Genomic DNA, 16,952 nt, shown 5'->3' with positions numbered 1-16,952 from the left:
TCACTCGCCCTTGAGTGGACGTAGTTCAAATGAACAAACCGCGGTGTTATCACAACCAGTCCCTCAACCAACTGTATAGCCCCCAGCCTATTCCTTGTTCATAGCGTTCGCCGCTTCATAAACACTTCACCCTTTCATTCATGATTGCGTTCGTTTCGACTGACCGCGTCCTCTCCTCCTTCTTCAAGCGCTTAATTCACATCACAACGGCCGATACCAGTCCAATCTTGTGAGAATTGGAACCAAATCTTGGCCGCTTTGATATCATCAGTCGCTCCGTCTCAACCCTCGATCCACAGCTGTCCAATCTCCACCCTTCCAAACCCATCTCCCCTGCTTCAACTCACCGTTACTCTCCGCTGGCGCGTTGGATGTTTTGTAGAGTGTAAACAGCCAGCCGTCGTTGAAGACGTCGTTGCTCTGCTTCTGAGAGATCTTGAATTCCGAAGGATGGTAGAATCGGATTTTTCAGCCCAGGAACACGGCTCCAGATTAACGTGTCTTTTCAATGATTCTATTTGCTAAAGTCTCAGGATCGTATAGTGGATCGCTACTGTAACTCTGCTGATTGTACTCACACGTTGTTCAAATGTCTTATAAAAGATTTGGAGTCGGAGCCAGCGCTGCGGTACAAAGACAGTCTCGCCGTCGTTTATTGTTTAAAACAAACAGCCTAAAGTTCTTGCCAATTTCTCTATGTCTAAAACAGCATCAGCAGCACGTCTCGATTGGATAGTTTTCAGCGCTGGTGGGGTCTTCTCAAGCTGCTTTCTCCGTGCGTCCTCGTGGTGTTCTCGTCTCCGTGCGTGTGTTTCAATGTCTCTAACCTGTGGTAGATATAGGACTCAAAAACCCCGCCCCCAGTGGTCGAGTCTTAGCCCTGTGATGTCACAGACCAGAGACTCCGGTTTTCTTCTCTAATTGGCTTACCACGAAGAGACTGTCTCCCCTCTCCAAATAAGGAAGTGAAATGACTATTTCGGGCGGTTTTTTCCTTTTAATGAGACGGACTAACATTGTTGGTTGATTGAATAAATGAATGAATGAATACTTTACTAACAGATTGCAGAATGGGTACAGCACAGCACAATACATACAACTGCCAAGGGGATGTAGACCAGAGAAAGACCTTTGTCCGTGTTTACATCAGGGTCCCCAATTTTCAATTCATATTAACCTATATGACCTGATTTTGCAATTACAGTTAAAACCCTCTTATTAGCACTTCTTAACACACACAATTTTCCAACAGATGAGAAATACAGTATTGTTAACTCTAGTCATTCATTTTCTAGTTTTACTAAATGCTTTTTTACTGTTACATTCCAGACTGTGCTAGACTAGATAATCCTATAACATGATATAGTATAATTCAGAATTAGACAATTGAGGTCACAGTTTTCAGTGAAAACATGTGTACAATGTTTGATGCAAAAACTCATAGTTAAGCAATGTATCAGGAGAAAAGGTAATACTGTTGTTTTAATCTTACTTTGTTTTAGTTTAAGTTCTAAATACACTATTTTGTTTAACTTGGTCTCCCGCTGGTAATAGTCTTAAATATTAGTTCTCAATTAACTAGAATCTTATTTCTTTGACAATGATATGGTTCTCCTATTTTATTAATGTTTTTAGTGGGTATGCCAGCATTTGATCCAATATTCACCCTCCAGCATGGAGGGAAACCTACATGTGGCTTTTTAGCAGCGAGTCTGTTTATTCCATTTATCAGTGGTCAATTAGTCTCATTTTTAGTGTCATTTTGCTTGTATTTCCTTGATGTCTTCTCTACATTATCTTTTAATTAATAATTCTTTATAGTTTTTGGAGTTTAGTCTTTTGCTCCCTTATCTAAATACTTAATCTCTACACAGCTGCGTTCTGCTATTTCCTCTCAAGGCCCTGTTTTTATCTGCTGACGGCCCTAACCGCCCTCTGACCTCCAACTGCCTGTTGGTTCTTGTTAAGTTATGTGACGCTTTGCCCACCTTCTGCTTCCTGACAAAAAGGTCTAACTGTAACAGGGGGGGTTGCACAAATGATCTGGTCTATTTTGACTCTAATCACCCACAACCTCCAGTTTGATCATTAGCATATAGTGGAGGGATCTATTTTATGACCTTAGCAAACCACTTTGTTGGGTGTCACCAGAATGTCTGCCACTCATCCAAAGTTTATTATTAACAAACCAGGGTATTTTACTGTTTACATGCTGAGACCTGTTTCCTTTGAGATGCTGTTTCTTAAATTCATTACTTAGCACTAGATTGTACATTTTTGATTTAATTAATTTACGACACTGCCTATAGATTATCGATAGGGAGCCCTTTAGAGTGGGAAGAGGGGCAAGAAAAGTGATGCTGCCTGTGATCTGAAAGTTCGCTTTTCTCTACTTTCTCAGCAACCGAGCAACTGAGCAGTACACAGATTTTGCCATTGAAATCTACACTAATTGTACGTCAAAGCCAGTTAGTGTTTCAGTCACTAAGATGCATTTTGAGAAATCACAACGTGCTTGAGACTTCAGTTTTTATTTGTAATCCTTTATTTAACCAGTGTAATCACATTGTTATGTACACCTCTTTTTCAAGGCAGCATACAGAAAATGTTCACATATTAAAACAAACACAAAATATAGCCGCAAACGGCGATTACTAAGTTTCAAGCCAATATTGATCATACAATTGCACAAAGTTCACACAAAGTCCCCTAGTGGTAAATTTTTATGATATTTTCAGGGTATATTCTGGGTCGTTATCTGGACATACCCTGCGAATTTGGTGATGATTGGCCAGATGTGAACAGTTGTTGACTTGCATCTATTTATGTGCTGAGCTACGCCTTTTTGAAGTTCATTGGTTAATATTGTGAAAACAAAATATATATAAACAAGCCTTATACTGACTTTAATCAGCGCATCCAATAATGATCCACAGCTAATTTGCTAGCAATCGGACTTAGGTTCAGGGGGAGATTTGATGTCAGAATTTGTAAGTTGCTTTGGATAAAAGCGTTCAGCTAAATGACTAAATGTAATGTAAATATCTGTATTATTTAGTATCACTGTAAAGAGAGCAGTTCGTCATCATCAGCAGTCATCAGTTGGTTCTTTTCTGTCTGATGACAGACTCAATCTCCCCCAGCAACAGGTGCTTATTGTTAGCGATGTTCTCGCCAGCCTTCGCCATCAGCTCATCAATCATCTCTGGGCTGTAACTGGACTGAAATGTGCTGTACTTCTCTCGCCACCAGCCTACACCCTTCTCGCCTGTTAGAAAATACAAACACTCTCAGAAAGCTTCACGTTAGCAATCTACAAATGATAAATGACACTTGTTGTTTCGGGAGGCACTGCATTATCCGTGAAGCATTTATCTTTGTCTGAGACTTAATTGGGAGCACAAAACACTGAAAAAAATACATTTTCCCTGATTTAAAACTCACCACAATTGACATGGTTGAACAACGGCAGGTGAATCACAGTGGGAACTTCACCAGAACCCCTGAACACGTACATGTCCTTTGGACATTGGCTGTCGGTATTACTGGCTTCGACCGTCGGGAAGGGAATCCCCATTTTCTGACACATTGCATATGCATTCACCACAGTCTGAGTCAACCAAAGAAACAGAGGTGATGTGTATTGGTGTGAATGGACAATCAACAATGGAATGCATGCAGCAGAGTCTTTCAGTTTTCCCACACACTTCAAATGTGGTACAGGTTTTATTATGTTTTTATTAAGTGTGGGAAGATATCTTTTATCGAGGCAGCTGGATTCACAAGATCACGCAAGAATCCATTTAGTCAGGCCTCAAGTTATGCGCTTCTGGCTGAACCACTGTGGTTTGGATCAATCAGCGTTCTATGAGGAACTACTGGCAGCTACGGGCGTGGTTTAGGTGTTACGTTTGCTACAGTACCTTCTTTGAATCAAATATGTTTTCGTATTCGTATTTCCTTACACCAATAATTGTCTACCTACATGCTAACTACATAGTTAGCTACATAGCTAGCTATCTCTCCAGCACTCTCCTATTAAGTAAATGGTAATTAATTAAGTAATAATAAATATTAAGTCATATTGATCTGATTGGTTGAAGTTAGCCTGTTATAGACAGCGATAAACAGATGGTTCATCCAATCACCTGCCAAGTATTTCTTTGAAAGTGCCTGCCCTTTTCCGAACGGTTTCAAGGACGACTTCTCATCTGGTGCACCAGGTTAACGTATCTTACCTTCATAGGGTCCCCTTCACTGAAGTCCAAGGAGATGATGAGGTCTATCTTTCTCCCAGGCCTTAGTGCACTGAAGTACGGAGAGTTCAGCATCAAACCAGCGTCCTCAAAGTGACGTACAGGCTCTTCCAGAATTGGATGATCAATTGTCTGATCAGCTAAATATGCTGGAAGAAGAATTTTTTTTTTTTTTTTTTTTTTACATTTTTTTACAGCTGCAATCCTAAATCCAAAACCAAATAAAAATGCAATATGTTACATATCTGGGTGCAGACGCCTAAGGCAAGTAAACCGGGACGTTACCTTTGTCGTGGTATAGGAAGTTATAAGTCGTTCCCCAAATCCAGACTCCATTCAAAATCGTCTCAACCCTTTCCAGTAGTATATCCATTACACTCCCATAACTTGCTACAGTATTAGGAAAAATGCAAACATGACTTTGACAATGTGATTCAAATAAGAATGTATAGAAGATATTGACAGTTGACAGTTTGATTTTTGTTAATCTTGTAGTGAGCAGAGTCATGTCAAGTCAGATTTATGTGTATAGCTCAAAACCCCATTGCATGTCTCAATGGCCTTCACAGGCCCATAACGACCCCCTGGCTTAACCCCCAAAGAAGATCAGGAAAAACGCCACAGAAAGAAACCCTTAGGAAACCTTAGATAAAATGAGAGATCCCCTCAAACTAGGATGGCCAGACGTGCAGTAGGTGTTGAAGTGGGCAATAATTTGTTAAAGAAATACAATGAGGGAATAATAATAATAATAATAATAATAATAATAATAATAATAATAATAATAATAATAATAATAATAATAATAATAATTAATAATTGCAATAATAGTAATTGCAATAATAGTAATAATAATAATAACTAGACCGACAGTGGCTATATCCCTGAACGGTCTGAATTCTCAATCCAGCTTTTGACCATGCCCCATCCGATTTGTTGTGGAGTAGTTGTGTTTTTAGTATTATGAGAATAGCGCCACCATGAGGCACGATGACTCAGAACTTCTCAGGCCTCCTTGCAAACATATTTTGTAAATTTTGGTGGGCAGTGCATTCACAAATAACAAATAATTTCCTTATCATGAGTTTCATGACTATATGACAAAGGGATAAGGATAAACTAATAAACGTTTGGCCTAATGGGGTCACCAAAATCAATAGACCTGTTGCTCTAGGGCAGGGGTGGCCAACCAGTCAGAGACTAAGAGCCACAAAAAAATGACTGTGGTACCACAAAGAGCCACACCATATACTAGCGTTTCTCAACCTTTTTTTTCAGTCACGACACCCTTCATGTGTTTATAGGTCTCACCCTCTGGCCTCTGAAGTTGCTAATGTCTTTTTTATTTGGGCCTCACAGGGTTAAAAGTACCCTGTGAGACCCACGGTTGCAAAATTACAAAATCACTTTTAGCCATTTAAAAAAATAATGTTTATTTAAAAAATGTTAAAGGGGAACTATTTTACTATTTCTTTCACCATTTGGGACTTTTACACAATTCCTGTGAGTCTATGGAACACCTAGGTTTTTTTCAAAAAAAATGCATTGTTTTGTATTTCTAATCAAGTACTAAAAACCGCATTTTTCTACCTCAAGATCTTAAGCCGTTTTGAGGCTGGGCTCCAACCACTGTGTGGCCTGGTGCCAACTGCCACATCAACTGCCACATTATTATGCAGCTGAGAAATCTCTGACATCACAGATATGCACATTTTCAGATGACTCAGTTCAGTGAGGGTGAATATTGTGAGAGGAGAATTGGAAGAATTCGCCAATATGAGAATTAGAGACATATATCCTATTAATATAAGTCCACATAGCTAAGAAACAATGGTAAACACTGAAAAAAGCCATTTATAAGATAGTTCCCCTTTAAGCACATGTATAGTCAATTGGTCCTGTTGTTCAGCCTCACAATGCTATTTGATAGTAAATGTGTTTATATGTCCCACCCTCTGGCCTCTGAAGTTGCTAATTTCTTTTTAATTTGGGCCTCACAGGGTTAACCTCTTAAGCCCGAGATATACAGTAAAAGTGTATATTTTCAGCATTATGTTTGTTTACCAATTATTTTAACTGTTATTAGTGAAATATAAGATTATAGAAATCTCAGGGCATTGAGTCGGAAACCGGCGCATATTGACAGGAGGAAGTGGCACAGCCAAAAGTGAGTGTAGTCTTTTGAAGGAAGAGACTCAGGGCTTTCAAATTTCGAAAAACTACCCTACCCAGCTCACACCAGCCCCTGTCAATCATCTGACTTCTGGATTTACTTTTTAATTTCTCTTATTTTTTGGGATTATCTCCCACAAACCTGAACGTTATTGCCATAAAACAGAACGCAGTTAGTTTCTCTACCTTTCTGTGAACGTCTTGCAAAAAACGGTGTTGCAATATGATGAAGAATGGTGGAGAAATTTACATTATAAAAAAGATGGCAGAATTCAGTACTGTATCTACAAAACCTTCTGTTTAATCATCTTCCCTTTATTCATTTGCTTAGATTTTTCAGGTCTGGTCAATTTTAGCATGGTGTTATTTACAGTCAAAGATAATTTTTTTTTTAAATAGAATTGATATTCTCCTTTGGTTCATTACAATTTACTCAAGCCTAGTAACAGACACACTATTTCTGACACTGATCCATATAATGTCCCTACATGTAGATTCAGATACCAAGAACATGCAAATGGACCATTTAAAAAAAAATTGTAAATGTTTATTCTACGTCCTTATGGAATGAGTGACATAAAAAAAAAAAAAAAGTAAAAAATAAAAAAAAAAAAAAAAATTTTTTAAAAAAAAAATTTTTTTTTTATTTTTTTTTATGGATGGAAGAGCCGCACATTGACGGGCAAAGAGCCGCATGCGGCTCGCGAGCCGCGGGTTGGCCACCCCTGCTCTAGGGGGCATGGATGTGCACAGCAAATAAGAAAATATTTGAACAAAAGGTATTTGAGATACCCTAATTCGAAAATCAAAGGTTTGGCCTGATGGTGGTGCTAAAGGAAACGTCATGGGGTCACCAAAATCAATAAGGTTGGTCCTATAGGAATCATAAATATGTACCGCAAACTTGAAAAGATTGGAATGAAAGCTCTTTGAGTTATCATGTTCACAATAAACAAATGTAATTGAAGGTTTGGTCTGACAGCGGCACTAGAGGCAAGGTCATGGGGTCACCAAAATCAATAAAGTTCATCCGCTAGGAGTCATAAATGTACACTACAAATTTGAAAGGATTCAAATGAAAGCTATTTGAGTTATTGCATTCATGCGGCGGCCACAGCGGTCAGGGTAAATCCATAATATTCCCTGAATCAGTCATTCAGGAATGATCATCAATCATAGAAAGGCATAACAGGTAACCAGAGACAACAGCATAATAATAATAATAATAATAATAATAATAATAATAATAATAATAATAATAATAATAATAATAATAATAATAATAATAATAATAATAATAATAATAATAATACATCTATTTTATATAGAGCTTTTCCAGATGCTCAAAGACGCTGTCCAAAGAGATGCCAGAGGTGCTGTCCAAAGAGATGCCAGAGGTGCTGTACCTATGTTCAGATCCCCAAACCAGTTGAAGAAGGAATGACAGATGTCCATGTTGAGTCTCAGCACCATGTCCTCCCTGGCCACTGGGCCAGCTTTCCATGTTCCCAGCTCCACATCTTGGCCCCTTAAATTCTTCTTTCCTGTGAGTCAATATTCAGCTCTCATTTAAAGAATTGCAAGTTTGTGGGATAATTTAAATTCAGTTTACGGAGTATATGAGAGTTTCCTGTATTTCTGGCACAAGCTATTAGATCTCTCTAATGGGAAAAAGAAAATCAACATTTTTGTCCAATGACCCCAATCGAACAGTCCATATTTTTCAATGAAACATGACTGGAATCAGTAGGCTACTCTGTATCAGCTTATTGTATATACTTAATGTTTAGGACTCATAATCAGTATTGGCAGGGAAGAAGTGGTATTGTTGCATTACTAATACTCATGGATACTTGGTTTCCGATACAAACTAGTGTCATCAATTGATACAAATTGCTGTCACAGGTTGACAGAAATATTTCTTGTATTTTTTCCAGGAAAAATGAATGACCATTTGGCATCACGCCTCATTGAAAACATTGACATTGACCATGATTACTAGACGAGAGGCAGCTTTGACTATGTGTACTATTGGATGTTATGTGTTGTGCCTGCCTAGTGCAAAGTGGCTTGCGTAGTTGTACTGCTACTGCCTGTCCAACAGAGGGCCCCCTGAGACGCTCAGTGGGAGAGTCATTGGCTGCCCTCCCACCAGTTGCTTTTTTCCCCAAGTGTTTGTTATTCCTAGCATCTGTTGTGTCTGTCCCCTCTGTCTGGGAACCTACTACACTCCTTCTCTTTAGGTCGACCTGTGACATTGCCACCTGGAATTTTTTTTTCTGTTTATAGTACAGTGAATGTATAATATAAATATAATATTGCAGTTTAGCATAACAGGATAATATAGCATAGCATTGTATAGGCTAGTAGGAGTATAGTAATATAGTATATAGCAGCTTAACATAGAATAATAATAATATATTAAAATATTGTATTATACTGTATACCAATATAATATAGTGTAGTATAAATAGTATGATTTAGTTATATTATAATAAAATACAAATACAATTATATAGTATAGTATATAGAAGTATAATATAGAATAATACATTATATAAATATCTAGATAAATGTGTGTGTGTGTATAAATAAATGAACCTAAATATGCAATTTAACTGATAGATACACAAAATGTATTTATTTTGTGTTGATGTTTCCATTTCTGCAAAATAAGTATGTACATTTTGTTTGGTTTGGTAAACATTGCACTTAGTCTATGTGTGTAGGGGCAGGTAGGCTACAATAAGAATTGTCTTCTTCCTGTTCCTTTCGGCCATGGAATTTAGTGGAGCATATTAAGTGAACTATATGTACTGTTGGACTGTAACAATTCCATGTACGAATAAATAAAAATGAAATGAAATGAAAAAATGTGATTTGATGTTATTTGCAGTTTGTACCTTTGAGCATCTCGTTCAATTTGCTGATCAGAGTGGGACAGTCTTCACCTCCGAGGACATGGTAATTCACTTCCAGCAACGTGAGAAGCAGTTTATGGCCCTCAGTCTCAGTCATCCCATGCATGCTTGTCTCTTCTACAGGATGGTGAAAATAAGATCATTAAGACAACAGTCAGACTCTTGATCTATTCTCTTAACAGATAATATGAGTGTTCTTTTATGTGCCCATTTTACATCTGGGTTGTACCGCACCTTTACATTATTCCTGGTTGTGTCTATCCACAGTAAGCATAGTTGGAGATATATCAGGGTTAATTTTCCTACGTTTCAGAAAAAGCCAAAAAGCAAAATTTCCAGACTTGAACATTTACTTGAAATTCTAACCCATCACAAATAAGTGAAACCGGTCTCATTTGACATGCCCTGAGTGGGAGTCGAACCCCGGTCTCCCGCACCGCGGGCGACATCGCAGACCACTATACCAAGAGGTGAATTCACCTCTAAGTAATGGGTCTGGCTGCCTTTTAACACTTTAACTGCCACACACGAGATATCTCGGGTTTATTTTTATGTGGTTGAAAGCCACTCACGAGATTTCTCTGAATCTTTTATTTAAATTTTTTTTAGCGATCTGAAATCATATTGCATCACGCGAGCCTACCCGAGTATACACGAGCTCCGCCGGAGATCATATGTGGAAAAAAGCGGCCCCTATCGTCTTTCAGATGACATAAGGGATTTTGGAATGGACTCAATGAAAATGGATGGGGAAAAAAATCCGGTACTCCACATTTTCCAGTCCACTGATCCAGCCGGGGTTACCACAGTTCATTCTGGAGCCTCTGAGCCCCGCTGATCATGGAGTTCTACTGTATCACGTTGGATCTATACACTTATCGATTTTTTCGAATGGTGATCAGGAATTGGAATATACCAGTTGGATACCATCTGATGTCAGGTAAGGACTCTATGTTATCAGTGTTAGGATAATCAGACTAATTTTGATGAAGTTATAAGCTGTTTTGTGAAATGGGCTCTTTCGGTTTCACTGTAAAAGTCCAAGAGGAAATCAACGCGGCGATTATCCGTGCGCGGCCCGAATGTGCTTGCGTGCACGTATAATATTGATCATCTAGCGTTTATTTGAAAACGATTCATAAAAAGGCAGACGAATATCAACGTTGTGGAATATTCCAGTAAAAGACGATTTTCATAGAATGGTCCAGAATGGGCTGTTTTTTATCTCAAAACGGGTGCTCTTCTAAATGCTCTGAAACGGAAATGACGCGATAAAAAAACAATCTGCCTTGACAGCACTGACTGGAAAATAGTCTTTGATAATGCGATGGGCAGATTAGACACATAGCCATAATTTAAAACATAGATTAGGCGATATTAACGTTAACATTGGCGCCGATGGTGGCATTCAGGGGGTAAAAAGGAAAACCCGGCGTGGCACTCAAAGTGTTAAGGGGAGTGAGTTTACTTGCAGTACCGCTACATGCCACAGTCACTGTGGAACGCCCTACCCAAAGCTGTAAAGGAATGTGAATCACTACCCACTTTCAAAAACACTCTCAAAGAACACCTACGGGAGACTGCAATTCGAAACTGGCCCATGTAAATGTCCTAACCCAACCCCCTCCAATGTACAGTAAATGACCAAGTATGGTTTTGTCAATATTCAAATGTACAGTTTTGCTTGTACAGTTCTACAGTGTTCCCCACCCACCCCTCCTACCCAACCCCCACCCCACCCACAGAACCACCTCCAATGTACAGCCCCCCCCCCACCCACCCCACCTACCCAACCTCCCCCAATGTACAGTTTTCACGTCAAATGTATATACTCTTTTCTAGACTCTTTTTGTATCACAAACAGTACTGTATTTGCAAATCTGGTATGTCATAAATGTATAGATGTAGCAGTACTGTCTATCTGTATGTCATGTATGTAAAATATGTCCTGATTAATTGAAAATGGGGGACCCTGATGTAAACAAGATGAAAGTCTTTCTCTGGTCTGCATCCCCTTAACAATTGTGTGTATTGAGCTGTACCGTATTGTACCCATTCTGCAATCTGTTAATAAAGTTTTCAATCAATCAATCAATCAATCAGACCTCCGTTACATAAGTACAGTTTCCGAACCATGATTATTCTTTAAAGGACTATGCACCCAATAAATAAATGCAGGGAAAGAAACTGTAGCCAATTATGTGTGAATGAAATAAAAGATGAGACCAGCATCTTACTTTTCATCCAATCCATTAAAGTCTGCATTTTTCCTGCATGGTCAGCTGGAGCAAGACCGCCCAGAGCTACCACACAGAGAGAGAGAGAGAGAGAGAGAGAGAGAGAGAGAGAGAGAGAGAGAGAGAGAGAGAGAGAGAGAGAGAGAGAGAATTAACATCTATAATTTTCAGTTGGTGAGAAATTGCTCATACAAGTGATGTTTTTCATAAAAATATAGATATTTTTTGTCTATTTGGGGTGTTGTATTTTACTAAAACAATGCATGGTTTTGGTAAAGCAATACTTAAAATCCACATGTCTTATTACGTATTTAACATGTTACAATGGCTTATTTCAGTATATTAACATGTGTACCTTTGAAGCACGGCTGAACTGGTAATCTGGCATACCGGGCATTTTCCTGGTGGGCCAAGGCACCTTGGGGCCGATATAATTTGATTTATAAAATGTAAAAAAAAATTATTTGGTCAACGACTGGCCCATAAAGCAGGGACAGCGGCCCATTGGTTAATTTTCTATACTGACACTGGGCTGGCCCAATCACATCTCTTACTAAGCCCCACCCCCTCCCTCAGACAGACCTCTCTGTTTCTCGAGTCAGACTCAGATCAGATGCCGCTCAGAGCAGACCTGTCATGAAAGGGACAGAGTGAGCAGGGGGAGGAGAGTGTAGCAGTAAGCAGGGAGTAGTATTGTTTTGTTTTTTTTGGCTTTGGCAATGTAAACGTATGTTTCCCATGTCAATAAAGCCCCTTTGAATTGAATTGCATTGAGTAGTACCTTCATGATTAATAGGGACTCGCAGGGAGGTAGCGTGTGCCATGATGACGATGATGATGATTAATTCAATTAATGTCGATAATAATATGATAACATACTCATAACGCTATCATAAAGTGAGACCGTCAACTACAGCTGGTGGTCTCTCAGTCAGCCAATGTCAAATAGTGCAGCATAAGCTATTGGCATTATTTTTGTAGCTTACTGTAGCTGCTACTGTAGCATAGTTCCCGAATGCAGTCGCAACTCCTATTCTACTATTGTAACGTTAACTAGCTAACGTTATTTTAGCTAATGTTACACATTCACAACAGGCAGCAACGTTTATTTTCAGCCAGTGTGTAAACCTTATGCAATATTCATGATTGATATTTGGATACTTGAAATCTGTATGAACTGAGTAGTTAGTATCAAATTAAATAAGATGGAACAGCTCCATGCATTAATTGAATAAACAACTATTTGCTCATTACCAGTATGGGATATTGTTTAAATTATACAGCGTTTTGCACATCTTTGTCAGGGAATTCCAACAATTCTGGACCTGAATGTACCAGTTCATTTGAATCATCTGTTATGGTTTGTAACCGACCCCAATCGCACAACACAAGACAGGTATGATGGTTTGCCAAGAAACAGAGATTTATTGAAACACAGGGAAAAACAGGGAAAAGGGCACTGTCCCTTTAAGGGAGAATCACAAATACAGGAATATAATATGAGGGGAAGGAAGGGTGCCTTTAAGAGGCGGGCAGGAAAAAGGGAACACTATGGGAAGGTAAGGGAACGCCTAAGGGAAGGTTAAGGGAACGCCTTGGGACAGAGGAACTAGAGACTAGGTAAACAAGGGACAAGGAGAACTAGGGAGAGAGTACTAGGGACTAGGAGAGCTAGGGATAGAGGACTAGGGACTAGGAGAACTAGGGAGAGAGGACTAGGGACTAGGAGAGCTAGGGATTGAGGACTAGGGACTAGGAGAACTAGGGAGAGAGGACTAGGGACTAGGAGAGCTAGGGATAGAGGACTAGGGACTAGGAGAACTAGGGAGAGAGGACTAGGGACTAGGAGAGCTAGGGATAGAGGACTAGGGACTAGGAGAACTAGGGAGAGAGGACTAGGGACTAGGAGAGCTAGGGATAGAGGACTAGGGACTAGGAGAACTAGGGAAAGAGGACTAGGGACTAGGAGAACTAGGGAAAGAGGACTAGGGACTAGGAGAGCTAGGGATAGAGGACTAGGGACTAGGAGAACTAGGGAAAGAGGACTAGGGACTAGGAGAGCTAGGGATAGAGGACTAGGGACTAGGGGACTGAGGATAGAGGACTAGGGACTAGGGGACTGAGGCCCGCGGAGGCGGGCTGGGGAACAGGGAGGAACTGGGAGGACTGGTGGAAATCATCTGGGCCGCTCTGCAGGACAGAGGAGATAGTTAATGCACAAAGGGAAAAAACAGAGCAGGTGCAGAACAGTCCAAATAACAAAGTGAACAAAGTAATAATATCTTCGTGTGACAAACACACAGGGGGAGATGTAAAGTCCAAAAATACTATTCTAAGTGAGAACCAAAAACAGAGGCAAAACGCTGGGAGATGAAATGTCCAAACTAACTAACAGAGGCAATACGCTGGGAGATGAAATGTCCAAACTAACTAACAGAGGCAATACGCTGGGAGAGTGACATCACAATCAAAACTCACCCAGCGTATGCGTAATGGTACAGGAACAGCAGCGGCGGGGTGCCGGCTGTCCGAGCCGAGGACAGAGTGGTGCTGGAACAGGCGGCGGTGGCGAGGGTATCGCCACCGGGGAGCCGGCAGTCCGAGCCGAGGACAGAGTGGTGCTGGAACAGGCGGCGGTGGCGAAGGTGTCGTCACCGGGTAGCCGACTGTCGGAGCCGAGGAACAGAGTGGTGCGCCACTGCTTGAGTGCGCACCGGAACCGAGGGACGCGTCGGGGTGCGTCTGCGAGGAGGAGTGTGCCAAGCTCGAGGGTTCTTGGAAGATGCGCGTTGCGCGCTGGTCTGGAGAGCGTGCCAAGCTCGAGCGTCCTTGGAAGATGCGCGTTGCGCGCTGGTCTGGAGAGCGTGCCAAGCTCGAGGGTTCTTGGAAGATGCGCGTTGCGCGCTGGTCTGGAGAGCGTGCCAAGCTCGAGCGTCCTTGGAAGATGCGCGTTGCGCGCTGGTCTGGAGAGCGTGCCAAGCTCGAGCGTCCTTGGAAGATGCGCGTTGCGCGCTGAGGACTGGAGAGCGTCTGCGCTGGTCTGGATGTGCGTCAGGACGAACAGCTGCGCGGGGGTCTGCAGTGGAACGCTGGGGTGCCTCCCGTGGAAGTACAGGGAGCGCAGACCAGTCTCCCCCACAGGCAACGGCGACAGCTGGCGAAGGCTGGAGCAAACATCTCGACGCCGGAGAATGGAACAGCATAGGCAGACAGAGGATCTCCCGAAAGAGTCTAGATGTTTAGAGAATATGACTCGGCAAGTATACAACACGACCCCACGCCAAAACGAGGGGAAGCGCCCTGGTATTTAAAGCCCACAGGGGGACTAATTAGCCTGCCACCACAGGTGCGAGAGATAATAGAATATCGAACAGGTGTGGCCACTAAGGGTAAGGAACGAGAGGGTGGGGGCTAGAGAGAGTGAGTGAGTAGGGAAATAAACAGTATAGGCTTAAAGAAACAGAGAAAAGGTAGTGAGCAGCGGGAAAAACCTCACATCATCTCTCTCTCTCCTTATGTCTGGTCGAGCCAGGTTGTGGAGGAGAGAGACGGGGAGGAACAGGCTGTAGACTACTTTGCCCGTCCTGAGCCTGCTATGATGCAGGTGTTTTACATCACCACCCAAAACAAGATTCAGCCAAGAGCGAGTGAGTACACTGGTCCATTTGCACTGGTACACCTGTCCATGGCACTTACTACCCAGCTTTGTAGTCGTTTGGGGGAATAGTACAGTAGGTACGCATATTTAAGGGGTTAGGGTTAGGGTTAGGGTTAGGGTTGCTTTGAAGCTACATGATTTGGCATCATTTGATATTCAATGGAACATACCTTGCCAGAATAGATACAATTATAAAGAGATTGTTATAAATCTGGTGCTCTCCTCTTCCCAACAGTGTATGAAACTCAAAATGTGTCTGATGGATAATGTGACTGAAAAAAGAGCAAGCCATAAATATAAACAAGGCAACATTAACCAGTGACAATATGTCACCCCACCCATGTCAATGTAGTACAGGTGTGTATCTCAATTAGGCTATTATGCTAAGTTCGGTGTTGATGGGTCAAAAAGAAAATTGAAAACTGGCAGGAAATCTGACTATGTACATTGATACACTATGGCAATCTTTTAGGATAAGCATAGCTGGATACTATACCAGATCATTTAGATATGGTTTGGTGACATTTAACATTTTGAAGTTAACCAATGACATAGTGCCCTTCTTGGCACCCTTTTGTAAATGAGGGAACACAAGAGGCATCATTATCTAGAAGGTTGTAAAATTAGATCAATGATGTCTGAGATTTAAGACAAATTAATGGACAACGTGCATCCCCCTTTGCCCAATCAGTGAAATCCTTTTCATTCCTGAGTGCAGACGGACAGAGATCAATACTCCTGTGATTTCATTTTGTGGTTGACAACGAATGATGATTAGGGCTGGGTATTGTTTGAAAATGTTCAATACCGGTGCCAATACCTGGGATTCCATACAGATACCAAAACAATACTTCTTTCCATATGTTTGTATATGTATATGTATGTATACATTTTGGATGATTCTGGATTGTGGTTGAACAGAAGAAATGTTATATCTTTCAACAAACATTAACTACTTAGGTATCCCACAGTATTTCTCGATACTCAATAGTATTGAAGCAATTCGATCGACACCCAGCCCTAATGATGATGCATAAAATAGTGGTCTGTAAAGTCACCTCTCTGGTGAAAGCTCTGTGGGAAGTGGTGAGTCAAGGCATTCTCTGATGCTTCCTGAAGTACCCCCTCAAGGGACTTTACCGCAACTGTCCACATGTCTGAAAGGAGAAGAAGGAAACACTTTATGATGAACAAGGAAAAACGAATCAGTTTTGGTGAATGTGGTGGAACAGATGGGCCAAACAACGTACCATTGTCACTCAACTCCGTGTACCAGTGGTCGTGGAAGGAATGGCACACATCCAAGGTATGTCTTTGAACGTATTCCCTGATCTTTGTGCCTGGACTTTTCCACTCCTCTGTGTTGATTTGAGCTTTATTTGTGCTGTTTTGCAAGAAGTACTTATCTGTGAACATTATGAACATGAGTCAACAGTAGTTGGGTAGGGTAAAGGGGAGTGCGTAAGATCATGAGAGTTTGTAAGTTTTCCACAGTCAGAATATATATAATTGAAAACTAACAAATTAAGCTGAGTGTAGTACCTTTGAGCAGACTATTCAAGTCTTTCACCACAGGAGTACAGTCCAGGTCACTGTGCACATGGAGGTTGAGCTTCACAGCGTTATGAAGAACCTGCACACCTGGGTGATCCTTCATCTTCATCCTATCTGCCCCACCTTATGCAAGATGGGAACATTTTGGTTATCT

The 16,952-nt window shown here is 41.0% G+C and overlaps 1 protein-coding gene across 1 annotated transcript in view; it reads right to left on the bottom strand.

Moving 5' to 3' along the window:
• Positions 1 to 2,553: 2,553 nt before the first annotated feature.
• LOC311226372 (cytosolic phospholipase A2 gamma-like) overlaps positions 2,554 to 16,952 on the bottom strand; it is a 100,571-nt gene continuing 86,172 nt past the window's right edge. The window contains exons 9-17 of the mRNA XM_084311801.1: positions 16,787 to 16,921; positions 16,495 to 16,650; positions 16,303 to 16,401; positions 11,587 to 11,652; positions 9,332 to 9,466; positions 7,835 to 7,972; positions 4,239 to 4,405; positions 3,445 to 3,610; positions 2,554 to 3,268 (exon numbers count right to left, since the gene is read on the bottom strand). Of these exons, the coding sequence (XP_084167927.1) occupies positions 3,099 to 3,268; positions 3,445 to 3,610; positions 4,239 to 4,405; positions 7,835 to 7,972; positions 9,332 to 9,466; positions 11,587 to 11,652; positions 16,303 to 16,401; positions 16,495 to 16,650; positions 16,787 to 16,921 (1,232 nt within the window). The 3' untranslated portion in view covers positions 2,554 to 3,098. The remainder of the gene's footprint in view (positions 3,269 to 3,444; positions 3,611 to 4,238; positions 4,406 to 7,834; positions 7,973 to 9,331; positions 9,467 to 11,586; positions 11,653 to 16,302; positions 16,402 to 16,494; positions 16,651 to 16,786; positions 16,922 to 16,952) is intronic.

The sequence above is a fragment of the Notolepis coatsorum genome (assembly GCF_963971535.1).
Source record: "Notolepis coatsorum genome assembly, chromosome: 4".
NCBI lineage: Eukaryota > Metazoa > Chordata > Actinopteri > Aulopiformes > Paralepididae > Notolepis > Notolepis coatsorum.
This window is presented reverse-complemented; position numbering and strand designations above follow the sequence as displayed.